The sequence below is a fragment of the Sus scrofa genome, chromosome 3, assembly GCF_000003025.6.
Source record: "Sus scrofa isolate TJ Tabasco breed Duroc chromosome 3, Sscrofa11.1, whole genome shotgun sequence".
NCBI classification, from domain to species: domain Eukaryota; kingdom Metazoa; phylum Chordata; class Mammalia; order Artiodactyla; family Suidae; genus Sus; species Sus scrofa.
In genome coordinates this window covers 47,509,676-47,537,284 of record NC_010445.4, presented here as the reverse complement: position 1 = coordinate 47,537,284, position 27,609 = coordinate 47,509,676, and the positions used below count along the sequence as shown (strand labels likewise).

The 27,609-nt window shown below is 44.3% G+C and overlaps 2 protein-coding genes across 17 annotated transcripts in view; one reads left to right on the top strand and one right to left on the bottom strand.

Moving 5' to 3' along the window:
* LOC100511376 (E3 SUMO-protein ligase RanBP2) overlaps nucleotides 1–5,923 on the top strand; it is a 69,967-nt gene extending 64,044 nt beyond the window's left edge. For all 5 annotated transcript variants that reach the window (XM_021087106.1, XM_013995883.2, XM_013995882.2 and 2 more), the window contains 4 exons: nucleotides 2,802–2,947; nucleotides 3,626–3,899; nucleotides 4,010–4,344; nucleotides 4,729–5,923. In XM_021087106.1, the coding sequence (XP_020942765.1) occupies nucleotides 2,802–2,947; nucleotides 3,626–3,899; nucleotides 4,010–4,344; nucleotides 4,729–5,037 (1,064 nt within the window). In that variant the 3' untranslated portion in view covers nucleotides 5,038–5,923. The remainder of the gene's footprint in view (nucleotides 1–2,801; nucleotides 2,948–3,625; nucleotides 3,900–4,009; nucleotides 4,345–4,728) is intronic.
* Nucleotides 11,679–27,609, bottom strand: part of CCDC138 (coiled-coil domain containing 138) — a 54,958-nt gene continuing 39,027 nt past the window's right edge. For 7 of the 12 annotated variants that reach the window (XM_005662331.3, XM_005662332.3, XM_005662329.3 and 4 more), the window contains 3 exons: nucleotides 21,460–21,636; nucleotides 17,088–17,226; nucleotides 13,752–15,037 (listed from right to left, as the gene is read on the bottom strand). In XM_005662331.3, coding sequence (XP_005662388.1) covers nucleotides 14,872–15,037; nucleotides 17,088–17,226; nucleotides 21,460–21,636 — 482 coding nt within the window. In that variant the 3' untranslated portion in view covers nucleotides 13,752–14,871. Of the gene's footprint in view, nucleotides 12,060–13,751; nucleotides 15,038–17,087; nucleotides 17,227–19,984; nucleotides 21,174–21,459; nucleotides 21,637–27,609 lie in introns of those variants that run through there. The other 5 variants (XR_002342510.1, XR_002342511.1, XM_013995876.2 and 2 more) reach the window with 4 other exon arrangements.

Sequence of the window (27,609 nt, the reverse complement as noted above, 5' to 3'; positions counted from 1 at the left end):
AGTGTAACTTTCTTGAAGTACCCTATCACTGTTGCCCAGTAAAAGGTGAGTAGGTAGACTCAACTCCCATGAGGGTGGCTTGTCCTGAGCCTTATTTGCTGCCATTCACTCCTTTTTCAGTGAGAATATTCACCAAGCTATTTTTTAAACTACATTTCTTTTTTTTTATTTTGTAATGATTTTTATTTTATCCATCATAGCTGGTTTACAGTGTTCTGTCAATTTTCTACTATACAGCAAAGTGACCCAGTCACACATACATTTATACATTCTTTTTCTCACATTATCCTCCTTTGTCCTCCATTATAAGTGACTAGATAGAGTTCCCAGTGCTCTACAGCAGGATCTCATTGCTTATCCACTCCAAAAGCAATAGTGTGCATCTTTTAACCCCAGATTCCCACTCCCTCCCACTTGGCAACCGCAAGTCTATTCTCCATGTCCATGATTTTCTTTTCTTTGAAAAGTAGACTACACTTCTTGTTTTGGCACCCTGCATTCGTCTCTTTTAAGAGCTTACAGAAATTAACTTTTTTAAAAAAGGTCACCAATTTCACCAGTTGTGTGTGCGTGTATATGTTAAACTTATTTCTGGCATTGTATGGACTGTTTCTTAAATTTTTTTATTATTTTTAATTTTTTTGGTTTTTTTAGGCCACACCCGAGACGTGTGGAAGTTCCCAGACTAAGGAGTCCAATTGGAGCTGCAGCTGCTGGCCTACACCACAGCCACAGCCTGCAGCAACGCAGGATCTGAGCCACATCTGTGACCTACACCACAGCTCATGGCAACGCCAGATCCTTAAGCCACTGAGCGATGCCAGGGATCCTCATAGATGCCTTGGGCTCCTTACCACAGAGCCAGAATGGGAACTTCTTATTACTTTTTCTTCATCTGTTCATTTTGTTTTTATTTCATGTTGTGTATTCTTTTGTCCCACTTTTTCTACAGATTATTTTCTTCTGAAAGTCCTATTCACACACAGGTCTATCAGTCGCTCCATGTCTGTTGTGTAATATTTCGTATGGAAACTAAGAGAAAATGAGGAACACCTGCTTCTCTATTTCCCACCTTTATCTGTGATTGCCATTGTCTTGTATTTCCTTCAGATTTTGTAATGTTTTCCTTAAACTCAGACACAGAGTGGAGGCTTCCTGGGTAGGAACACAGTTATTGTGAAGTTGGTGTGGATAATTGATGCACACATCTTTATACTTTTACTGTATAAATTCACCCTCCTGTTCCCTTAGAGCATTGCTTTTCAACTCTTGGGAACTTTTTAAAGGAAAAAAAAAAAACACCTTGATTATGTTGTGCTCTCTGGGTGTAACACCAGGCACTGGTATTTACAGAACCCTTTGGTAGGATTAATGTTATAGGCACCAGTGTTAAGAACCACTCACTGTTTTAGGGAATTTTGAGATTTTTCTGCCATACCTTTTGGTATTGGGGGTAATTTTTAAAAATGAAAACATTTTTCTGTTCGAGAGTTCCTGAACCCAGTTATTTTTATTATTTATTTATTTTTGTCTCTTCAGGACCACACCTGAGGCATATGGAGGTTCCCAGCTAGGGGTAGAATCAGAACTGCACATGTTGGTTTATACCACAGCTATAACAGTGCCGGACCCAAGCCGTGTGTGCGAACTACACCACAGCTCATGACAATGAGAATCCTTATTACACTGATTGAGGCCAGGGATCGAACCTGCGTCCTCGTGGATACTAGTTGGATTCACTTCCCCTGAGCCACTACGGGAACTCCAAACCCAGTTATTTTTAAGCCCCATCCTGTGGCTGCTGTTCTTAAGGGAAACTCCCACATAACCTGAGCTCGTGCTTTTCTCTTTTCAGAACATTCTTTTGCCGGACCTTCTTAAGAATTTTTTTTCTTTTTTTCTCTTTTTTTCCCCTCCTTATTAAACCTGGCTTGGGAGTTACTGTTTGAATCTGTCATTTTGTTCTTTCTTCAAGGTGCTGAGTTTTTAACTGCTCAGTGACAGTTTTGCCTTCTCTCGAGTTTTTAGCATCAGCTGCATGTTTCTCTAAGGCAGTGTGGTGGCTCAGCCATTGATGAAAAGCTGAGAGGTGTATTTCCTCTCAGAGTGTGGGCAGTGGATTAGCAGGTTGGGTCACCTTCACTTGAGATGGGGATGGGGGAGCTTGGTTTTCACCCTCTCCAGGGTGTGAGGGAGAGTAAAAGTCTTTATTCCTCATGTGGCGATGATGGGGAGCCTTTTCTCCTCAAGGGCTGGAGTCGGTGAGCTTCTCCCAAGGCTGCCAGTACCACCTGGCCAGGCAGTCTGAGCTCCAGCTCTAGTTCCCTGAGGAAGAAGTTGAAGTGGAGAAGTTACACACATGGGCCTAGTCCACTTTGGCTCATTTGAAAGTAGCAGATTTGGCCTCTTTGAGAACATTTCTAGGTTCAAGAGTTATTGTTTTCATGTGATAGACTGTTTTATGAAATAATCTACCCCTGGAGGCTGAACCAGGTGTTCACAGTTTCACGGTGTGTACTTTGAGTTCATTACTGAAAGTCCTTGTGGTGTTTAATATTGTGAAGGTGACCTAAGGCTCAGAGGACCCCGTGCTGCCCGTCCAGGCAGACGTTCCTGGCCGTGCCGTGCCGTGTGCTCGCCACCTGAGTTTAACCTGCCAGAAGAATACACTTTCACACGTTGTTACTAGAAGCATGTCACATCGTCGGCAGTTAGATTCATGGATAAAGTAATCTAATAGGGGGATCAAAAGCTTACTGAAACGGACTCGGACTGTTTAAATATGCTACTTTGTCCGTCAGATAAGAATTTCCAGTGGGCAAATACTGGAGCAGCTGTGTTCAGAGCACAGTCGACCAGCAGAGGTGGCGAAGACGAAGATGGCAGTGACGAAGAGGTGGTTCACAATGAAGACATCCACTTTGAACCAATAGTGTCATTACCAGAGGTGAATATTAAGCAATGAAAGCTGTACTAGTAATTTCACGTTTGACGTTTAAAACTTGATTTGTAGGGCTGGCCTTGTTTTGCATTGTTTCAGAACACTGCCCACCTCAAATGGAAGTTCTATATTAGAAGTTCAGCCTTTAAGCTTAAATTGTCTCTTTGAAAAAATTTATATATAAACATAATATTGGTAACATTTTATCCTATATGAAATTGTAGGGAAGAACTTACTTGTTTTGTCTGTTTTCATAACATAATTCTAGGGGCAAAAACAAAAACAAAAAAACTAATCTTAGATTTGCCACAGTCCCTTCATTAAAAAGTAACTTTTGTTTTCTTTTTAACAAGAATGTTGTTTTTGGTTAGTTACTTTTATAAATTTCAACTTCAATCAGTAGATAATATTTCTCTTGAAGAATAAGCATGTTTTGAAATATCCTCTCTCCTGCAAAATACTGTATTAATTTCTAAAAGGAGGAAGAATGCTGTGTAAGAGGAAAATATTTCATGACAAATCAGGTCTTTCCTGCCTCATTCAAATCGCATGCATTTGTAGCCCTAAGGTGTTAACTGTTTTCAAATTCTGTTCCTGTCAGTATCTAAAGGAATGTGAATCTTTGGAATTTGTTGTGGGATGTTTTATAAGCAGCAGCTTATAGTTTGTCATCTCTTATCTTAGGTAGAAGTAAAATCTGGAGAAGAAGATGAAGAAGTTTTATTTAAAGAGCGAGCCAAACTTTACAGGTGGGATCGAGAGGTCAGTCAGTGGAAGGAGCGTGGGGTCGGAGACATAAAGATCCTCTGGCACACGATGAAGAGTTACTATCGGATCCTCATGCGCAGGGACCAGGTCTTTAAAGTGTGTGCAAATCATGTCATCACCAAAACCATGGAATTGAAACCCTTGAATGTCTCCAACAATGCTTTAGTTTGGACTGCCTCAGACTATGCTGGTGAGCTCTGCACTCAGACTTTCCCACAATTGAGAACAAATACATAGAACAATGTGTATAACACTTAGCGCAACACTAAGACCACTGTTTTGTTTGTTGTTGTTTGATAGATGGAGAAGCCAAAGTGGAACAGCTTGCAGTGAGATTTAAAACTAAAGAAATGGCTGATTGTTTTAAGAAAACCTTTGAAGAATGTCAACAGAATTTGTTGAAACATCAGAAAGGACAAACATCACTAACAGCAGAGTTATCAAAGGAGACAAATCCTGTGGTGTTTTTTGATGTTTGTGCAGATGATCAACCTCTAGGACGCATAACCATGGAATTATTTTCAAACGTTGTTCCTCAGACCGCTGAGAACTTCAGAGCACTGTGCACTGGAGAGAAGGGCTTCGGTTACAAGCACTCCATCTTCCACAGAGTGATCCCAGATTTTGTTTGCCAAGTAAGTCTTCAGTGCACCTCACAGTGGGGGTCTAGAAAGGGACAGCACACCTACCTGGGCAACTTGAGTGTTTCTCAGTTTTTCCAGACTTCCTTCCCTTTTCCACACAGCAGTTGGTGTCCCTACCCCAGCTTCTGTCCCAGCAGAACATTCAGTCTAAAAGGGTTCATATTTCTAAATGCCTTGAACCTGCCAGAAATTGAGGTGGGAAAAGATCTCTTCCATTTTTATCCTCCTTCATAAATGCACGGTGCTCAGTTTTCAAACTAACAAAGCTTAGGTTCGCAGCGAAGCTGGGTGTTTAACACCTGTCCTTCAGTGGTTAGTTCTTTATGCATTTTAACAGTGTCTTTGGGATTCTTGTTAATTGAAATCTCTTTTCAGGGGGGAGACATCACCAAACATGATGGATCGGGAGGACGGTCCATTTATGGAGATAAATTTGAAGATGAAAACTTTGATGTGAAACATACTGGTCCTGGCTTACTGTCAATGGCCAATCGAGGCCAGAATACCAACAATTCTCAATTTTTCATAACACTGAAAAAAGCAGAACATTTGGACTTTAAGCATGTAGTATTTGGCTTTGTTAAGGATGGCATGGATACTGTGAAAAAGATTGAATCATTTGGTTCTCCTAAAGGGTCAGTTAGTCGAAGAATTACTATCGTAGAATGTGGACAGATACAGTAAAATCATTGTTTCAGTAAATTTTTCTTGTATAAACCGTTGAATTAAAGCCTAGCTGTTATGACAATATGGTAATTATGTTCAGCTTTTGAAAATGGACGTTTCCAATGTATAAATGTAAAATTGCAGCTTATAGCTGTTGTCGCTTTTTAATGTGTTATAATTGACCTTGCATGGTGTGAAATAAACGTTTAAACACTGGTGTATTTCAGGTGTACTTGTGTTTATGTACTCCTGACATCTGTATTAAAGTGGAATAATACTTATTTTGTTCAAAGCAATAGACCTTCTCAAACTATTGAAGGATATATATGCAATTTAATTTTAATTCCTTTTATGATATTGGACTTCCTGCATGAATATACTTACTGTTTGAATAAAGGGACCATGACTTGGATAATTTTTCCTTTAGATTTGGAATATATTTTGTAATTTTAACTATTGGTGTGCTCATTTATGAATAGAGATTCACTTGTGAATGGATGGAGCCACAGAGGGTAGAAACTTAACCAAAGTGCTCTTCTATAAATTCTTGCACATCCTGTATAGTTAAATTAACTTTTAAGCAAAGTAACTTCTTTCCTTAAAAAAGATATGAAGCTTCCAAGGTATTAAATTAATTTTTACATTTTAAACAAGTTGATTATTTACATTTTTAGAAAAAAATCTTTGTCATCTGTTTCTGCTACCTCAAACTGCACTTGGTTCTGAGAGAACTTGAATTTTTCCTTGCAGTTATTGTGATAAAGTATGCATATTTTAAAAAGGTCTATACCATGTTCTTTGGTTAAAGATTTGCTTTATACTAGATTGTTGCAGTACCTTTTTCTGGTGAATTTTTGTAGCAAAAATAAAGTGACAATTGTTAACAGCCATGGCATTTAAAAAATTCATTGTGCATCTAGTTGTTTGTTCATTTTGGAATCAAATGAGGATAATTAGAGATCTGTAAACTCAAAAGTGCCATGTAAATTCCAGAGTTCCCAAGGACATGACTTTTCAAGTTGGGTAGACATTGAAAACTTGGAAACGGCTAGAGTCACAATTCGACACAAGGGGGAGATGTACTCATCTGACTACTCAGTGTAGCACTGCCAGGACAAGTTAGCACACAGGTTGCAACTTAGAATCGCTGCCAGTGGCTGCTATCTGCCTTCCTGTGTTTTTCCCAGTGAGGTCGCCTCATTTGTGTAGGGAGGGGCTGTGGGGTGGGCTCACTTGAGGTTCTCCTCCCTGGAGCTGGTGGGCGGCGCTGACCCTCAGAATCAAGTGTGTGTATGTTTGAGTATCTATATGCGTGTGTCTGTTTTTTATGTGGGTGCGCGTCTGCGCTGAACCTGCTTCTCAGCGGGGACTCGGGTTTAGGGGAAATTACAAGTAAAGGCAAGCACACCTGAGATTTCTCGCTCTGTAAACAGATTTCCGTGGCACCTTGAGCATTACAACTGTGGACTGAAAGATGTGGAAACGGATACTTTTAACCAAAACCGACTCTCTAGGATTGCTGTTCACAGCTGTTTCCAATGGGCAGCAGCATCTTTGACACAGACCTGTCGGTCAGGAGCCAACACGTGGGGACAGAGACTCAGCCCGACCCCGCCCGAATGCGGCCCAGGTGCTCCGGGCGCAGAAAGGGAAGAAGGGCTGATCTTCGATCCACAGGCATCACACCCTCTGGACCCAAGAGCACAAACGGACGCCAGCGACTACGCGGTGAGACGCACATTTCGCTACGCGGGCTACAGCGCCTTTGACAAGAAGACGGCGGCAGCCACGGCGTGCCTCAGCGTCGGGGGCGGGGCGTGGGGCACGTCGGTATGCAAGTCCGCGGCGCCCGCCCAGCCGAACGACGTTGCCGGCGGCGGGGGTGGGGGCCGACGACGGCGGCCGCCGCTTTGGAGGCGAGGGTGGTGAAGCCACCAGGGCAGGATCTGGTGGTGGAGTGCCTCAAAAGCCGTTACGGCCTCCGAGCGGCTGCCCAGCCGAGGTGAGGCCCCGCCCTGCCTACCGGCCGGCGCGAATCCCCCTATGACCGCGTCTGCAGGTCGAGGCGTGGGCGCGTCGCGGGGGGCGGCTCCTGGCGGGCACCGCACCCCAGAGGGTCAGTGCGCGTCCCCGCGGGAACGCGTGCCAGGGGCTCCCCGCGGTGACTTGCATGCGGGTCGGAACCGCCTCGGTCCCGGACCAGAGCGGCGAGCTCGAGCCAGTTCGGCGGGGAAAGGTGCGGGCGCCCGGCGGTCTGGATCCGCGTTGGTGCCTCTGACCGCGGACGCCGCTGGCGCGTCGGGCATCCAGGACGGGGCGCTGCGCAGATTCGGTTCTCCGAGGCGGGGACACTGCGCGGGGACCGGGCGGGAGCGGGAACGGCTGTGCGGGGACCCTGTGGGAGCGGAGACGTCCGTGCGGGGACAGGGCGGAAACCGGGTGGGAACGGGGATAGCTGAGCGGGGACCGGGCGGTGCGGGGACCGGCGGGAACGGAGACGGTTGTGCGGGGACCGGGCGAGAACCGGGACAGCCCAGCGGGAACTGGGCGGGAACGGGGACGGCTGTGCGGGGGCGGTGTGTGGGGACCCGGCGGGGAGGGCCTGCACCCGGTCACCGCGCTGGCGCTCTCTTTCAGCCGGGGTGGCGGCGATCGGACGGTGCGGAGCGTCCTGAGCGTCGGAGGCGGCCTCCCCGCACCCCAGGTAGGTCTGCGCGGCTGGGAGGCGCTCAGGCCGCAGGGCTCAGCGCCTTCGCGGGGAGGCTCTGGCTCTTTCCTTCACTGCATCGAAGAGAGTTTATTACACAGCGTTTACTGTCTCAGATTCACGAAGGGAGAAAGGAAGGGTTGGACGTTGGAGGCCTGGCGGGATATCGCGGGGAGGCGGAAAGCAGGCTGGATTCTGAACTTAGTCCTTCCTTGTGCTTTCTGCTGGTGGCACTGAGAAGATTCTCGTGGCGTCTCTGGTGCTCGGGTGCCTAGCCATTAGAACAGGTTAAAGGCACCTGCTCGGCTTGCTGCCCAGCGTCGGACCCAGAATCCGGTGCGCTGGTGGATGACAGCATCTTGTAAATTGGAGGCTCGATGCCTGTTTTCTGGAAGTCTGCTTGCGGGAGACAGACGGATGAAGTGATGTTGCCGTCTTAGGTTCGGGAGCCCAGAAAGAGATCCTTGTTGCCTGACCTTAGCGGTCTCTACTGTGCTCTTTCCTGTTCACAGACGACGTGGATGTCTTCTCCTGTGGAGATGAACTTGGCTCATCGTTAAGCTGTGATTGGGATGAGAGGAGGCGCGGCCCAGCGCCGCTCTGTAGTTCCTTCAAGCTCAGGACTGGGAATTGGTAAAGTACCCCGAGTCCTTCCTGGTGCCCTCTCCCTCCCCCCCACCCAGCATCTCAGAAACCAAAGGAAGGGGACAGGGTGCTGCCCACATGCTTGTTTTTCTCTGGGAGGCGGCATAAGCGTCTGGAGCTTGCTGAGTAGTTGAAGAGAGTGGGTAGTTGTTCCTGAGAACCTGGTAAAAGCACAGACCCAGCGCTGTGCTTGCTGACATCAGGGGAAGTTACTCACATGGTGTGATGGATAAAAAGTTACAGTTATTCATCCGGGACCCAAATGAAGGCCTTGCTTCCTTCCTTCCTTTCCTCCCTCCTTCTTTCCTTTTAAATAAGCACCAACTCTGAAGAAGAATGCCAGCTTGCCTCTACCCTGCTCCTTATCTGTGGCCCCAACCTGAAAAAAACACTTTCTGTTCCTTCCCCCAGGGGGCACAGTCTCTGAGGCGTTTGCCTGCTGTGACCTCCTGTGCCTGGCAAAGCAATAAAGCTGTTCTTTCCTGCTTCGCCCCAAATTCTGTCCCTGCCTTTCTGTTTTTTTCCGTTCGGCACCCAGGCCAAGCTTCTGTGACAGGAGGTCTCCATTTGTTGGCCTGGCCAGTTAATCCCCTTGCGAAGAAGCTGCCGAAAGAGCACCGAGAATTCCTGTATGCCCATCCCGCCCTTGTTCTCAATGTTAACGTTTGTTGCTCCTCGTGCTCAAAACTTTTCCACCAGTACTGTGAATCGTGTTTTAAGTAGCTCCTTCTGAGATTACTCCCCCTGAGGGTAGGGAAAACCGTAAATTAAGGTCGGTTGTAATTTGTGTTTTATTTCCTCAGCAGTTGCCTGGCCACCTGATTTGGCCTCGCATTCCAGAAACTGGCCTGGCTGTCGTAGTGATGGCAGTGACTCCCCTGGGAAACGTGTCGGCGCCCCAGCGTCCGGAGCCTCAGACCGGCAGGGCGTGCTTCCACTTCAGGTCAACCAGATATACGAGGAGCTGTTTCAGATACACCAGAAACTGCAGGTAGGAGCTCAGTATTCAGGGAAGCCCTGTGTTCTCAGCACAGGGCGTTTGGAAGCTGACTTCAGGGGCTTCGTCTGCATTGTTTTCTATGACGTGCCCAGCGCAGGGGCCGGCCCGCAGCGTTTGGTGGAGGAGCTCCTGTGGGGGAAGGCGGGTGGCCGAGAGGGAAGGCTCAGCGGAGGTGTCCACACCTGCGTCCTGTGTTTATGTTTAGTTCCCTCCCCTCCCCTCCCATCCTTAAGGAAGAAAACACAAAATTGGCTGGTAAAGGGTGCTTTTTGAAGTAGGTATTTAGATTCATTGCATTGTCTTCAGGATCTCTGTGTAAGAGGCTCTCCTGTCAGCTCTCATCAGGATCCCGTGCAGGGCAGTTTTCTCTACCTGTCTTCTTTGGGACTTCCTTAGTTCCTAAAGGATGTAATTCCGGGAGTTCCCATTGTGGCTCAGTGGCAATGAACCCAAGTAGTACCCATGAGGATGTGGGTTCGATCCCTGGCCTTGCTCGGTGGGTTAAGGATCCGGCATTGCTGTTGTTTAGGTCCCAGACTTGGCTTGGATCTGGCTTGGCTGTGGCTGTGGCGTGGGCTGGTGTCTGTAGCTCGGGATTTACCCCTAGCCTGGGAACCTCCATGTGCCTCGGCTGCGGTCCGAAGGGAAGAAGGAGGGAAGAAAAGAGAGAGAGAGAGGAAGGAGGGAACGAAGGGTGGAAGGGAAAAGAAAAGGGAAAGGCTGTAATTCATGTGTTCATCAAGCATCCAGTGGGTGGAAGTTTGAGAAGGAAGCAAAGTGTCTAATAGTTTTTTTTGAAATTCTTCTGGTTGGATGTATGTTGTATTTCTACACACAGAAAGTAAACATTTTTAAAAAGCAGTATCTCATTTTGTCTAAATAACTGTGATTATCATTATCATAGCTTGTCCTATTATTTTGGCCTCAAATCACTGGGAAAGTTCAGGGAGAGTCTCAGCTCTGTAACCTGACTGAGAGGTAGACATCAAAGAGGAGGCGGGTGGGGAGGATTCTGGGTGCGAGGAACTGGCAATGAGAGACTTTGGGAAGGGAGTTCTGAATTTGTCACCCTGTCTGGGGAAAGTAGATACTGCAAGTTCAGGCAAAAGGTGCCAGAGAGAGAAACCGCGCATGGAAAGGTGCTTGGAAAATACTTTACAGAAGAAGAGGAAGGGTTCTGAGGACAGGTCTATCATCCACAGCAAACACAACCAAGACAGAACTATTTTTCCCTTTTTTTGTTTTTAATTAACATTTTAAACTAAAACATCGTTCATTTGCAATGTTGTGCCCATTTCTGCTGTCAGCAATGACCCACACATTATTTTATTATTCATCATGTTCTATCCCAAGAGATTGGATAGAATTCCCTGTGCTGTACAGCAGGACCTCAGTGCTTAGCCATTCTCAGTGTCATAGTTTGCATCTGTCAATCCCAAACTCTCCTCCCCCTCGGCAGCCACTAGTCAGTTCTCTATGTCTGTGAATCCATTTCTGTTTTGTAGATAGGTTCATTTGTGCCATATTTTCTTTTTTTTTTTTTTTGTCTTTTTAGGGCCGCACCTGTAGCATGTGGAAGTTCCCAGGCTAGGGGTTGAATCCCAGCTGCAGCTGCCAGCCTATACACCACAGCCACAGCAATGCCAGATCCTCAACCCTCTGAGGGAGGCCAGGGATCGAACCTACGTCCTCATGGATACTAGCCAGATTCATTTCCACTGAGCCACAACAGGAACTCCTTGTTGTTAATTTTGTTAATTCTCACAGTATTCGGACTTTATCATCATTATTTTATTGTGATCTGTGGTGATCTTAGATGTTACCCTTGTACTAGCTTTGCGGGGTCCATGAACTGCACCCATATAAGATGATGAATTAATCAATAACGTGTACTTGTAGCTCCACTGACCAGCTCTTCCTGTCTCTCTCCCTTTCCTTGGGCCTCCCTCTTCCCTGAGACACAGCAGTATTGAAATTAGGCCCATCAGTAAGCCTACAGTGACCTTCCATTGTTCAGGTGAAAGGAAGAGTCACACGTCTCACATTAAATCAAAACCTAGAAATGATCTGGAGTTCCTGTCATGGCTCAGTAGTTAACAAATCTGACTAGGAACCATGAGGTTGCGGGTTCGATCCCTGGCCTTGCTCAGTGGGTCAATGATCCGGCGTTGCTGTGAGCTGTGGTGTAGGTTGCAGACGCGGCTCGGATCCCGAGTTGCTACAGCTCCGATTCGACCCCTAGCCTGGGAACCTCCATATGCCGCAGGAGCGGCCCTAGAAAAGACAAAAAAAGACCAAAAGACAAAAAAAAAAAAAAAAAAAAAAAAAAAAAACCAAAAAACCTAGAAAGGATCAAGTTTGATGAGGAAGGCACATCAGAAACCATTCAGATAGGCTGAAACTTGGCCTCCTGTGCAAAGCCGTAGCCAGGTTGTAAGTACAAAGGAACTGTTGTTGAAGGAAAGTACGAGCACCTGAATCGTAAGAGAGCAGAATTGCCCTGTGCTGATGTGGAGAAAGTTCCTTTGTCCTGGAGAGAAGATCAAACCACCACATTCCCTCAAGGCAGGGTCTCATCCAGACCACGGCCCAGGTCTCTTCAGTTCCATTAAGGCTTCCGAGGAAGTTGCAGCAGCAAAGTCTGAAGGCAGTAGAGGCTGGTTCACAGTGGTTGAGAAGAAGCCGACTCTGTAACATGAAAGTGGAAGGTGAAGCAGGAAGAGCTGGTGCAGAAGCTATGTAGCAAGTTGCCTGGAAGATCCTGCCGATAGGATTCCAGGAGGTGGCTGCAGCAAACTATGGATTTTCAGTGGGGACAAAAGAGCCTTCCTTTCAAAATGGTCCTGTTCATTGACAACGCACCAGTCACCCAAGAGCCCTGATGGAGCTGGACCAGGAGGTTATCGTTTTCATGCCTGTTAACAGAACATTCATCGGCACCTCATGGGCGAGGAGGAATTCAAGTCTCATTATTTAAGGAATACATTTGTAAGCCTGTAGCTGCCGTGGACAGTGACTCCTCTCATGGATCTGGGCAAAGGCAACAGAAAACCTGGAAGGTTTACCACTCCAGATGCCATTAAGAGCATTTGTGACTCAAGGAAGATGTCAGAATGTCAACATTAATAGTTTGGAAGATGATTGTAACCCTCATGCATGACTCTGAGGGGCTCAAGACTTCATGGAGGAAGTCACTGCAGATGTGGGGGAAACAGCAAGAGAACTGGAATTAGAATTAGGAGTTCCTGCCATGGTGCAGTGGGGTAAGAATCCAACTGCAGCGGCTTGGTTTATGTGGAGGTGCAGGTCTGATCCCCAGCCCAGCAGGTTAAGGATGCAGCATTGCTACTGCTCAGATTCAGGAGGAATGTCAGTGTGTCCTGGGTGCAGCCAAAAGGGGGGGGGGGGCATGCCTGGAGATGGGGCCAGATGGCTGCAAACTCAGGATGAAACTTGAAAGGATGCAGAGCTGCTTCTCATGGATGAGCAAAGACAGTGTTTTCCTGAGATGAAACATACAGCTGGTGAAGATGCTAAGACTGTTGAAATAACAACAAAGGACCTAAATATTCCCTAAACTCAGCTGATGAAGCAGCTGCAGGATCTGAGACGAGTGACTCTGGTTTGAAAGAAGTCCTCCTGTGGGAAAGTGCTGTCAGGCCGCACTGCCCACTGCAGAGCAGTTATGGGAGGAAGAGCTTTCATTGCTGTCTTGTGTGAAGAAGTTGCATAAGCTGCCAGGTGGAGGCAGGACCCTCCAGCAGCAAAGAGAAGGAGGTCCGGGTGACAGGTAGTTGTTTTTAGCAATGAAGTAGTTTGAAATGATGGTGTATATACGTTGCCTTTTAAAACATGATGGTGTTGTGCAGCTAACAGACTGTAGTTTAAACATAACTTATACATTCTAAGAAAAAATTTTCTTGGTTCACTTTTCTGCAACATTTGCTTCCTTGAGTGGTCTGGAACTGAACCCATGGTATCTCTGAAGTCTGCCTATACTTCTGTGAACAGTTCTTTCTTCTGGGAATAGTTTTTGGGACGTTGTTTTCTTTTTTCTAACATGTTAGATCCTAGTGTCTGTAGAGCTACATCAATGTTTGTCTATAATCTCAAAATATAAGAAAATTTTTAGGAGGCAGTTCCTGCAGTGGCTTAATGATCCAGTGTTGCCTCTGGCGCTGCTAGTTTGATCCCCAGCCTGGCAGTGTGTTAGGGATCCAGTGTCACCACAGCATAGGTCCCAGAAGCAGCTCAGATTTGATCCTTGGCCTGGGAACTTCACATGCCACAAGTGCAGCCAAAAAAGGAGGAAAAAAGATTAAAGAATTTTTTTAGTTAAAAAAAATACCAGATTTTGCAAAGCAATATACTTGAGTTCTGTTTAAAATGTGAATGCGGGTGAGACATTTTTTATTCAAATATAGCTGATTTACAGTGTTGTGTTCATTTCTGCTGTACAGCAGAGTGATTCAGTTATACATCTATACATTCTTTTAAATTTATTTTCCTTCTTGCTCATCACAGGACATTGAATAGAGAGAGCTCCCTGTGCTTTACAGCACAGCCCAGCCCTGTTGTTTACTAGCATGCATCGGCTCAGCCCAAACGCACCCGCCCCCCAGGGCAACAAGTCTGTTCTCTATGTGGAAGAGGGTTTTATAGAGACGGAGAAGACTCCTGAGTACTGGGACTGCGCCACTTGTCTGTGGATTGTCACTTGGTTGTGAACACATCTCTGTTTTTTCGTTTGGTGTAGCTATTGTTTTTCGTTGGTAGTTTTCTTAATTTGGGCAACATTTCTTCCCTTCCTGCTGTTTTCAATCTATTCTGTGATACTCTTATGTTTCTATCATGAAAGAGATGAAATCAAGGATGACTTCACTTGATGTTCCTGACAAAGCAGTGGCCCCCGAGGCACATGCCCACGTTTTTAGTCACGGATCCTGCAGCTGTACCTCTATAAGGGAACACAGCGGGGGCGGGGGGAGTTTTAATAACTGAAGAAGGTGATACCGTTTTCTTTAACTTCTTTACAACTCCTCAGCCCTCGTACTTCCACCTTAATGTGATGTTCACAGTCTGCATACAGCCTTATGTATGTATGTATGTAGGTGTGTTTCACAGTTGTAGTCATGATGTGCTCATTTCTTTTTAGTTTCCTAAGTATTATATATTCATTGTAGAAAAGTTAGGAAATAGATTTATTTCACTTGGCAAATACCAATCTCTGGACACAGGGATGTAGCAGTACACAGGACAAGTGCGACCTCTGCACGGAGCTTTCGCGTCTTCTTGGTGTTTGGGGATGACGACATCACTGGCAGGTGGAGGGAGTGGCCGTGCATCTTCAGGCAGCAGAAGCCCTGAGGTGGGTGTCACTTTTCATGATAAATGATGCTACTCTTAACTTTACCTGGTAGACTTTTAGTTACTTTGGTGATTTTTACAGTCTTACAAGTAGCAAAACATACATAACATCTATAAATAAGAAAAAGCCAGGCTAATGGCTTCCATTGGAGGCCAGGGAGTTACCTTTTGTTAAGCCCAAATTGAACAGAGTTGAATTAAGGTTAATACAGAGAAAGGCATGTTCTGGGTGTGTTGTCCGCTGTAACTCCTGAAGCATCAGATGAATTGTAAAGAGTTCAAAGAGCTTCTTATTACTCCTATAAGAGAAAGAGAATATTACACACTTAGGAACACTGGGACAGAAGTTAGGCATAAATGTGGGGAAATGGTGTCTGTTTTTAAAAATAACGGAGAAGGAGTTCCTGCTGTGGCTCGGCAATAACGAACCGGACTAGTATCCATGAGGACATGGGTTTGATCCCTGGGCTCACTGGGTTAAGGATCCGGTGTGGCTGTGAGCTGTGGTGTAGGTCACAGATGTGGCTTCAATCCCACATTTTTGCACAGCTGTGGCTGTGGTGTAGACTGGCAGCTACAGCTTCAATTCAACCCCGAGCCTGGGAAATTCCAAATGCTGCGGATGCAGCCCTAAAAGGACAAAAATAGTAACAATGGAGAAAATGAGTAACTAAAAGATTTACAGCCAAGACCAACAAAATAGGTTTATGATACAGGCCTAAAGCGGAAAAGTATTCAAGGAGAAAAGACAATGTTTTCTAATCCTGAAAACTGCACCCTAGTCCTACCTAGAGCATTTTCCCCCCCAGAGCCAGAAAAAGTCAAATATTTAACCACTTTATTTTTCTGGCCATGCCTGCAGCATATGGAAGCTCCCAGGCCAGGGATCGAACCCACACCACAAGGGAACTTGATTGACCACCTTACTCAAGTAAGTTGGGCTTTCTAATCTAGCATGGTACTAGTTTCCCTCCTGACTTAGCAACACCCTCATTAGTGCCCGGTCAGTAATTTCACTGTCCGTCAGTTTTTTGCCTACATCTGTTTATCTCTTGAGAGAGAGTATCCAGTAGCCCACGTGACCATCCATCCACCGGCTACAGATGGCTTCCCATCTCTGCAGGTTTGAAGATTTCCTTTAAGACTTGCTTGAGCAGCAGCTATTCCCAACTCTCTCAGTCCAGCTTTGTTCTAGTTATTTTTCTATATCTTAAATGATCACAAACAACCAAATGCATTACCTACGAAAAGACACTCTGGCCCAGGGGCACGCCTGCACTTTGAACTACCTAAAAAAAAAATCCCACGAATTAAGAGCTAAGAGGGAATTTAACCTAAGTAATGCCACTCTAGCCTCATGGCAGCTGACTGATGACACACTACCAGTCTGCAGGACAAGGAGGACAACAAGGTGACAGGTGTACCTAATACTAGAGCTAAACTGATAATCTGGTGAGCTAAGTACAAGGTAATAATGTGACACTGATTTACGGAGGTGTGGCAAGGGGTGTGAGACACCAAAGGAGAAGAGCCCCACTCCCACACACCTACAGGGGACTTCAGGATGCTCTGCACTTGCTCTCAGGCACACGGTGACCTGGCAGAGCACCTGGCCTCACCGCCATAGAAATCACGGGCGAGCAGAGAGGGAGGGGCCGGGGAGCGGAACCACACCAACACACTCATCCGCAAAGGCGATGGAGTGTGTTCCGATTTGCCTCAAAAAAATCACTAGACTGTGCACCAAGATTGAGGGAAAATGCAGCTTAAAGTCTATGTCCTTTCTTATAATTTACAAAACTGGCTATACCAATGTTTGTATTGGGGAAAGAAAAAGAAATAATGGAAAAGAAAGCCCTTGATTATTGCAGTGGAATCCAAATTAGTGGCAGGAGCAAGCCCGTCATTGTCTGTTATTAGCATCACTTTAAATCTTCTCTGCCTGCTTCCTTCTTATTCTCTAAACTCACTTCAATACAGTAATAAGGATCTGCAAAATATATGTCTGTTTACCCCCCAATGTATTTTTATTATTTCCCTATTTTCACCAGTGGCATTATAGAATGCCAGTGCAGGAATCTGCTCTGATGGTCTCAGCTGGTTGTTAAAAATTGCTCTTCATCTTACATACTGTTTGTGGTGAAGCTGATCTGACAGAAATGAAAACTAGAGGCTCTGGGATTAACCTGATCTCAGGTAAGCAGTAACAGTCATGAACCTAGACTACATGTTTCCTGGAAACTAGCTTGATTTAATAATCTCAAGTGAACCAGTACAGACGCAGAAAAATCAAAATGATCATAATAGATAGCTTCTAATACAAAAACATTAGAAATAATAGATTCTTACTTGATTTTGGACAGTTTCTGGAGAATGATGCTGAGCTTCTCTAGAATGTGGAGCTCGAGCTTTGGGGCCCGGAGCAGCATGGAGCAGGTTCGGAAGAAGAGTGAGGTACTGCAGGCCTCCAGGAAGGGCTGCAGGGACCCTGCAAGACAGTGGGGCGGGTGAGGGGAGGGGCCGGCACTACTCTGGGTTTGCCTTCTTTCCACACTCCAGCTGTGGGACAAAAACATCATCACCAGAAAAATCACAGCATCCACTGACTGCTGTTGAGCAATTCAAACAGAAGACTGTTTTCCCTGAAAATATATTTCCATGAAGCAGAAAGTCCATAACAGGAGGCTGTTTGAATATTTAGCAGTTAGACATTTTATTGGGGCCGTTTTTTTCTAAAAAACCCCAAAAAGAGTTTCATTTAAGTGTTAATGACACAACTTACATAATAATCACTGAAAAGGGAAGAGCTTTTTAAGCATAAAAGCAAAAGGGAGAAAGAGTCATAAAAGATTGAAAATTTTATAAAATAATAACTTGAAATGTCTATATGAAAAAGTTAAAAGGCAAAAAGCTTTAAAAAAATACCAGGGAAATGCCAAGCTTGGGTGGGGGGCAGAAATCTCATATTTGCTAGAAGATTGATATTGTACTAGAAAAAGAGCTCTTATAAATCACTAAGATAGACCTAATATTTTTGGTAATGAACATGCGGTACAAGCAGGCAACTCAAAATAAAATACAGTAAAAATATTCAACTCCAGTAGGAATGAAGTAGTTGGAATTTGCCAAATTTGTATGAAAAACTTTAAATGTGTATAAGCTTTGGTTCAGCAATGCTGCCTTATAGAGATGTAGGTAAAAGCTTATAAATGAGCCCCAGTAAGGCTTGCAACTGTGAAACCCCAAAAGCTCAAGTGAACAAAATAATATGTAAAAATGCTTTCCAAGGCATAGATCACTTCTATTGGTAATTAGGGAAGTCTGAATGGAAACAAAAAAATCACACGAAAACATTAAATCGTGGCCTTAAAATAATTAAATTCCCCTGTAAAACTCAGAGGCTCCCACAATGCATGTAGAACTTTAAGCACAAATGAATGAATAGAGGACATCCATGAGAAACACATGCTTTCCATCACAGCTTGGAAGACGCCACGTCAGCATGCATGTTAGATCATGGAATCTCAGCAATATCTTTTTAGATCTACCTTCTTGAGTAATGAAATAGAAAACAAAAATAAACAGGAGCTAATTAAAACTAAAAGCTTTTGCATAGCAAAGGAAACCGTAAATAAAATGAAATGATAACTCACAGAATGGGAGAAAATATTTGCAAACGAAGTGACCAACAAGGGATTAATTCCTCAAATATACAAACCTCATGCAACTCAATATCAAAAAAAAACTCAATAAAAAAATAAACAAGATCTAAACAGACATTTCTCCAAAGAAGATATACAGATGGCCTTTGAAAAAGCACATGAAAAGATGCTCAACATCAGTTAATTAATAGAGAAATGCAAATCAAAACTACAATGGGGTACCACCTCACATCAGTCAGATTCTGGCCATCAAAATATCTACAAACAATAAATGCTGGAAAGGGTGTAGAGAAAAGGGAACCCTCCTACACTGTTGGTGGGAATGTAAACTGGTTCAACCACAATGGAGAACAATATGCAAGTTCCTCAAAAAATTAAAAATAGAACTACCATATGATCTAGCAATCCCACTCCTGGGCAGATATCTAGAGAAAACCGTAATTTGAAAAGATACAGGAGTTCCTATTGTGGCTCAGCGGTTAATGAATCCGACTAGGAACAATGAGGTTTTGGGTTCGATCCCTGTCCTCGCTCAATGGGTTAAGGATCCAGCATTGCTGTGAGCTGTGGTGTAGGTTGCAGACTCGGCTCGGATCCTGAGTTGCTGTGGCTCTGGCTACAGCTCCAATTCGACCCCTAGCCTGGGAACCTCCATATGCCGCAGGAGCGGCCCAAGAAATGGCAAAAAAAGACCAAAAAAAAAAAAGATACAGGCACCACTGTATTCATTACAGCAGTATTTACAATAGCCAAGACTTGGAAACAACCTAAATGTCCGTCGACAAAGTAGTGGATAAAGAAGACGTGGTACATATCACGGTGGACTACAACTGAGTTCATTTTTTAGTGAATGAAATAATGCCATTTACAGCAACGCGGGTGGACCTAGAGATATGGGGCCAAGTAAAGTCCAGCAATAAAGACAAATATCCTATGATATTGCTTATATATAGACTATGATAAAAATGATACAAATGAACTTATTTACAAAACAGAAATAGACCTCGAAATCAAATTCATGGTTACCAAAGGAAATGGGGGGGGGAGGGATAAACGAGGTGTTTGGGATTATGATACTCACACTACCATACATAAAAGAGATCACAAGGATCTACTGTACAGCAGAAAGAATTCCATTCAATATTCTGTAAATATGGCTAATTCATTCTGCGGTACTTGAAACTAGCACAATACTTTAAGTTCATTATATTCCAATAAAATTTAATAAATAAAAACGGAGGATATACCTATTCATCAAATAAATGTATCTGTCAGATGTCATTAAAGGCCTGCCCATTTCCAGCCTTGCAGGAGTTTCCCATCACTAAAATCAGCATGGATTTCTCAGTCAGCATCAGAAGCTGCTGTTGACTCAGTGCGAGCAGGGAGGGCGTCCTGGGGCTTCCGTCATGGCTCAGCGGTAATGAACCCAACTAGGATCCATGAGGATGTGGGTTCGACTCCTGGCCTCTCAGTGGCTTGAGGATCCAGCATTGCTGTGGCTGTGGTGTAGGCTGGCAGCTGCAGCTCTGATTGGACCCCTAGCCTGGGAACCTCCATATGCTGCAGGTGGGGCCCTAAAAAAGCCAAAAAAAAAAAAAAAAAAAAAGAAAAAAAAAAAGTCCTGAACCTGGTAGCAGCTCTAACATGAGAGTGGCTGTGGCTCAAAATCCTGTCTGTTTGTTGTTGGCTGCAGGATGCTTTTGGCTGTTAGACGCATTCAGAGAAACTAGTTTCTTATCAACAGACATTCACAGGTGGTAGGATTTTTTTTGCCAAGTCCATGGCATGAGAAATTCCTTGGCCAGGGATTGAACCCACACCATGGCAGTGACAACGCCAGATCCTTAGCCCACTGTGCCACAAGGGAGCTCCTGGTAGGATTTAAGTTTTTAAAAATTCTGTGAAACCAACTGGAAACCTTCCTACTTCAACAAGTGATCTCAAAACTCTGAGTCTCAGTTTACCAATTTTTTCTCTTTCTGCTCTACTCTTGATATTAGTTGTAATTCAGAACCTCAAGATCATTCATTGAGGCAGCTAGATGCAGCAGTGAGGCTGACATCTTCCCAGATACAGATGGCTAGAAATATAATAAACCATGTCCAGGGACACTGGACACCCAGGGCTGGACAACACAACAACACAATGTGTGTGGCAGAGCCACTCCTGGACACACAGCCCTGGTTCCAAGTCCAAGCGCCACTCTGGCCGGCTGAGGGGTCCAGGATAGGCCACCAGCCTCCCTGGAGATACACTGCAGAGGGAATGTGAGCTATAAAGGGCATGGAACGTGGCCACATGCTGGGGGCATGAGTGCGGTGGCCACCAGGGACCCACCCTTGCCAAGCAAGGCTTCCCACCTGTGGTTTCCACTTCCTGGGGGGCATAATTGTTTATTTTCAGAAGCACTGTGGGGGAGAGGACGAGCTACAAGAGAAGAAGAGGTCCTGAAGCAAAGGGACTTCTTGTTAGGAATGAAGGGCCTATGTGAGGTTCAAAGAACACGCCAACCAGAGCAAGTCAAAGCACTCATGCTTGAGAGCCCACACTTACCTGGGCCAAACCAGGTGCTGAAGAGCCTGTTACACCAGTGCCAGACCAGAGAAGAACCCCACCGACCACAGAACTCTCACAGATGAATATAAAAGGCACCACGTAAGCAGCCTGAGTGCCCTCCCAACCTCCTGGGTGGGAACAGGGAGGCTACAGGGGTGACAATCAAAACTGGGCTGGTCCTTTCCTCCCGGGGATGGAGACACATGTGATGACCCTGCAAACAGGGTTCACTGTCAGAGGAAGGGACAAAAGGGAATAGGAGAGAGGCTAGAAGGTCAGAGTGACATGTGCAGAGCAAATCCACAAAACTGAGGTGACTGTGAAAGTTAGCGAATCTGTGCATGAAGGGTTGAGTTTTATAACAGTGATGTTATGAATGACTCTCTGACACAGCCTTTCATATCATAAAATTTATCACTGTCTGATATGTAGAGTTACACTCTCAAAGCAGACGAGAAAATCACCCCACTCTCATTTCTCTTGTATAAAACAATACTTACGAGACTCCACTGTCATCTGAAGCAGACTATCAATGACATTGGACAGGAGTCCTTTGCTGGAAATCTTTAGATGGCTCAGTATTACTGGAACAGCTTGATACTCTAAGAACAAGATCTTTCCTTCATCCGTCTTCAAGTCCAAACAAAGGGAATCAAACGCCTGAGCCAAGTGGTCAGCTGAAAAACAGAGTGTAAAATCAATGGCCACATCAGCAGTCTAGCTGGTGATCAGACACAAGGCAAAAAGGGTATGCTGTCACTTGAACCAGTTCAAGAGCAAAAGGAAAATGACGAAAGACTATTGAGCTAACTTTAGACATTCCTCCCCCTAACTTCTTTGTCAGAACTCAAATGGGAAGAGAAGTTACATCATGACAGGGTACGTTTCATTCAGAATTTTCCTATTTTAACACTGAAATAACAATATACACCATTTCTTTTTTAAATCAATAAAGATAACAATGTTTAAAAATAAATATCGGGGAGTTCCCGTCGTGGTGCAGTGGTTAATGAATCCGACTAGGAACCATGAGGTTGCAGGTTCGATCCCTGGCCTCGCTCAGTGGGTTAAGGATCTGGCATCACCATGAGCTGTAGTGTAGGTCGCAGATGCAGCTTAGATCCCACCGTTGCTGTGGCTCTGGTGTAGGTCAGTAGTTACAGCTCCGATTAGACCCCTAGCCTGGGAACCTCCATATGCCAGGAGCAGTCCTAGAAAAGACAAAAAAAAAAAAAAAGGAGTTCTGGTCGTGGCTCAGTGGGTTAATGAATCTGACTAGGAACCATGAGGTTGTGGGTTCAATCCCTGGCCTTGCTCAGTGCGTTAAGGATCCAGCGTTGCTGTGACCTGTGGTGTAGGTTGCAGATGCCGCTTGGATCCTGTGTTGCTGTGGCTATGGTGGAGGCTGGCGGCTACAGCTCCGATTCAACCCTGAGCCTGGGAACCTCCATATGCCAGGAGCAGTCCTAGAAAAGACAAAAAAAAAAAAAAAGGAGTTCTGGTCGTGGCTCAGTGGGTTAATGAATCTGACTAGGAACCATGAGGTTGTGGGTTCAATCCCTGGCCTTGCTCAGTGCGTTAAGGATCCAGCGTTGCTGTGACCTGTGGTGTAGGTTGCAGATGCCGCTTGGATCCTGTGTTGCTGTGGCTATGGTGGAGGCTGGCGGCTACAGCTCCGATTCAACCCTGAGCCTGGGAACCTCCATATGCTGCAGGAGCAGCCCAAGAAATGGCAAAAAGACAAGAACATAAAAAAATAAAAATAAATACCACTATCTGATTATAACTACCACATGCTTCCAGAAATTTACACAGTATCAGTGTTGCTGTCTTTACCACAGTTTCTGAGATGATGTTTTTTGCTACTGCTGCTTTCTAAGCATTTGCCTATTTCAAATGTAACTTTATACAAACTTGCTCGATGAGCTTTCAGGGAGGGTTTCTGTCTGCTGACAAGGTGCAAAACATAAGCCACTCAGAGCCCTTTAGAAGCCTGGCGTGCGCCTCTGCCTCTGCCATCAGGAATGACTGTGGTCTGACCACAGCCTATACCAGGATGGCACCCGATAGATCAGAAGCCCCAAAACTTCCTCCAAGATATTCTGGGAAGCACGAAGGTGACAGGATCCATGCCGAGTTAAGACACTTCAATCACTACAACAATTTCCGCTTGCTTTTAAATGGCCAAGAATATTCCAGTTTTCTAAGACTCTTTAAATATACTATTCAAAGCAATAAAAGCTTTCATGCTGTTCACATATCAGTGAGTTAACTGCTCTGCTGAGAGTTCTGTTTAAATGAAGGCTCAGAGTGTCTTGAAACACACTGAAAATATGACCGAATCACCACTAAAATTCCTTCCTCTAGCATCAGGTTGAATTTCGTCTTTGCTGTGCCATCCATGTAAGCTAAAGAAATAACTAAAACCCTAATTACTAAGAATGAGAAACTGAGAATAACCTATGTGAAACTGAAACAATGTGAAAGGATTTTTAGAAATTGAAATCTGTGCCTCTGAGTCAATTTATAAGACACTTCATTTTTACTTTCAGTAAAATCTAGTTCAAGGAACACTGCTGTATATACCTTTATGGTTTAATAGAACACAGCAAAATAAATGGGTACTTAGGTGAGGCAAAGTTGCTGGATTCTCTTCAGACTTTCCCTATTTAGAAATCTATCTGTATTCAGCAGCAGCTCAGGCAGAAAAGTAGAGAGGAATTCCTCACAGAAAGGAATGTTTCTATCACTGTGCCACTGACTGTATGCAATACAAATTACCTCACTTCTCATTAATAAGTTATCTCAAATAGGCTGAATGATTTATGATATGACAAGTGGGCAAACTTAAAAAATAGTCCTATATTAATCTGGGGGGGGTAGAAAAATGGTATTTGGTTATTTTTCTAAGTGGTTTTATCTTTATTCTTCAGGGAGAATTAAAAGTTACATCCTTACTTTAATTTCCCTAAAAATGAAGATTTTTTAAAAACAAGACCTATTTAACCTCTAAAAGTATATATTTTAAGAATTTCAGTTATCAATTGTACCAAAACTGGGGGGGGGGCTGTTGTGGCTCAGTGGAACCCAATGTAGTGCCTGTGAGGATGCAGGTTCAATCCCTGGTCTCACTCAGTGGGTTAAGGATCCAGTATTGCCACAAGCTGCATCACAGGTCATAGATGCAGCTTGGATCTGGCATTGCTGCAGGTGTGGTATAGGTCTGCAGCTGCAGTTGTGATTCAGCCTCTAGCCTATAGCCTGGGAACCTCCATATGCCTCAGGTGTGGCCCTGAAAAGAAAAAAAAAAATTGTACTAAAACTGGTTTCACTTTACAAGCATGCTGCATTACTGAGTCTTTAAGAAATGTCCTAACAGTCAACATGATAACCTTTTCCCCAAGATCAGAGGCCATCTGCTGACATCAGATGGGCAGTGGGCAGCAGGCTCTGGCCCCACAGCCAGCTCAGAATGATCACTCTGCAGGGACTCCTGTCAGCTGGGGAGCCCCACTGCCTGCCCTGAGCAGCAGGGCCAACCTGGGACCCTGACTGAAGGGAGGCAGCAGAGATGGCCAGAGCTCCCCTCCCAGCCCAGAAGCCCTGACACAGTGCAGATGGGTGCAGGCCATGCAGATGGATGTGGGAAGGCAAGTGGCTTGAAAACGAGGAGCACAAGTAGGGACCAAGCCCAGCCCAGCTTCCCGAGGAGCTGAGCCCAAACCTGAGCCAAAGACCTGGGAGCTGGTCTGTGAAATGGTGGTTGTTTTAAGAACCAAGTGTTGGTGAATATATGAAGAGCAACAGAAATCTAACACAGTCTAACTGATGAATTCTGATCTCAAATAAAGCCAACTCTGAGCAGTTTAGTAACAGTAAATAATGACATTTATCATGAGCAGCTGGCTGATCAGGAGACTGCTGTATGCCATATTCTTTGCCAAACCAATTAACTCTCATTCAATCTTCAAAAAATAAAGTGGTGGTAGAAACACAGTAAAGGACCTGCCAGTGTCACATGCTGTTGTCGGGCCGTGAGTCAGACCTCAGCTATCTGACTACAGAGCTGAGGTTCTTACCTGCTCTGTGATGCTGCGTCTAACCAAGGCAAACCTTCTCACCTGAGAAGGGCAAGAACTCTTTCACATCTCTATGCCTGGAGTATAAGAACATAATTTATAAACACACGGTAGAGCTGTCTAAGTTGAGGCCAAGAAGGCTACAGAACTAGCCCTGATGCACAATTAAAAATAGTGCATTTAATCCAACAGGAGAGAGGTGTCCCCAAAACAGATAATCCTATCAAATTAGACTGTTCTGACCATATCTGCACATACTGAAAGTTTTACTGAAGTGTCCCTCACTGATGCCCACACCTACACGTTGTGTTCTGGATGGCATGTAACTCTTTACTTCCCCTTGATGGCAATGTTAAGGACCTGACTACTGGGGTCCCTTGCAGTCTGCTCTTCTGTAAAAATGACAACCCCTGTCCCTCCTCAGGTTGCTGTGGGCAATCAACCCAAAACACGAGATGCAACTAGAGATCTAGAGACTACCAACCTCCATGGAAAAGACTTTAGACTGACAATAGTAAAGGTGATTCAAGATCATGGAAATAAGCTGGAGGCACAGATTGATAAATTACAAGAAACAATGAGCAAAGAAATTGAAGATTTAAGGATTAAGCAAGCAGAGATGCAAAATACAATAACTGAAATAAAAAATTCACTAGAAGTAACCAACAGCAGAATATAGAAAGCAGAAGAACAAATAATCAAGGTGGAAGACAGACTAGTGGAAATCACTGATGCAGAACAGAAATGAGAAAAAAAGATTGAAAAGAAATGAAGAGAGTCTAGGAGAACTCTGGGACAACGTTAAACCCACCAATGTCCATATTATAATAGAGGTGCCAGAAGGAGAAAAGAGAGAGAAAGGGCCAGAGAAAATATTTGAAGAGATACAGCTGAAAACTTCCCTGACATGGGAAAGGAACCACTCACTCGAATCCAAGGAGCACAACAAATACCATATAAAATAAACCCGGAGTTCCCGTCGTGGCGCAGTGGTTAACGAAGCCGATTAGGAACCATGAGGTTGCAGGTTCGATCCCTGCCCTTGCTCAGTGGGTTAAGGATCTGGCGTTGCCATGAGCTGTGGTGTAGGTTGCAGATGTGGCTCGGATCCCCCATTGCTGTGGCTCTGGTGTAGGCCGGCGGCTATGGCTCCGATTTGACCCCTAGCCTGGGAACCTCCATATGCCGAGGGAGTGGCCCAAGAAATGGCAAAAAGACAAAAAAAATAAAAAAATAAAAAATAAATAAATAAAATAAAATAAGATAAACTCAAGGAGGAACACCCTGAGATACACATTAATCAAACTCACAAAAATTAAAGACAAAGAGAAAATCTTAAAAGCAGCTAGGGAAAAGAAACAAATATCATACAAGGGAAGCCCAACAAGGTTATTGGCAGATTCTTCAGCAGAAACTCTGCAGGCCAGAAGGGAGTGGCATGATATACTTAAAGTGATGGAAAAAAAAAAAAAAAAAAAAAAAAAACCCTCCAACCAAGGTTACTTTACCCAGCAAGGCTCTCATTCAGATTTGAAGGAGAAATCAAAAGCTTTACAGATAAGCAAAAGCTAGGTGAATCCAACACCACTAAACCAGCTTTACAACAAATACTCAAGGAACTTCTCTAGGCAGAAAAGAAAAAGCCATAACTAGAAACAAAAATACCACAAATGACAAGGCTCACCAGTAAAGGCATATATACAGTAAATGTAGGAAGCCATCCATGCACAATTTATGTTACCAAAATCAAAATTGTGAGGAGGGTACAAATGCGGGACACTGGAGATGCACCTGCAATTAAGAGACCAACAACTTAAAATAATCTCATATGTATATAGACTCCTATATCAAAACTTCAGGGCAACTGTAATCCAAAACTACACACACAAACAAAATATCAACTCAAATACAACACTGAAGATAGTGATCAAAACACAAGAGAAGAGAACAAGAAGGGGAAAAAAAAGACCAAAAAAATCCAAAATGGTTAATAAAATGGTAATAAGAACATACCTATCAATAATTACCTAAAATATAAATGGACTAAATGTTCCAAACTAAAGACACAGACCAGCTGAATAGATACAAAAACAAGACCCATATATATGCTGTCTGCAAGAGACCCACTTCAGTTCTAGGGACACATACAAATTGAAAGTGAGAAGATGGAAGAAAATATTCCATGCAAATGGAAGTCAAAAGAAAGCTGGAGTACCAACTGACAAAATAGACCTTGAAATAGATCTTAAAATAAAGAATATTATAAGAGACAAAGAAGGTCATTACATAATGATCAAATGATCAATACAAGAAGAAGATATAACAATTGTAAATATATATGCACCCAACACAGGATCACCTCAATGTATAAGGCAACTGCTAACAACCTCAAAAGGAGAAATTGACAATAACACAATAATAGCGAGGGACTTTTAACACCCCATTTACAGCAATGGACAGATCATCCAGACAGAAAATCAACAAGGAAACACAGGTCTTAAATGATGCATTAGATCAAATGGACTTAACAACATTCCATCCAAAAGCAGCAGAATACACACTCTTCTCAAG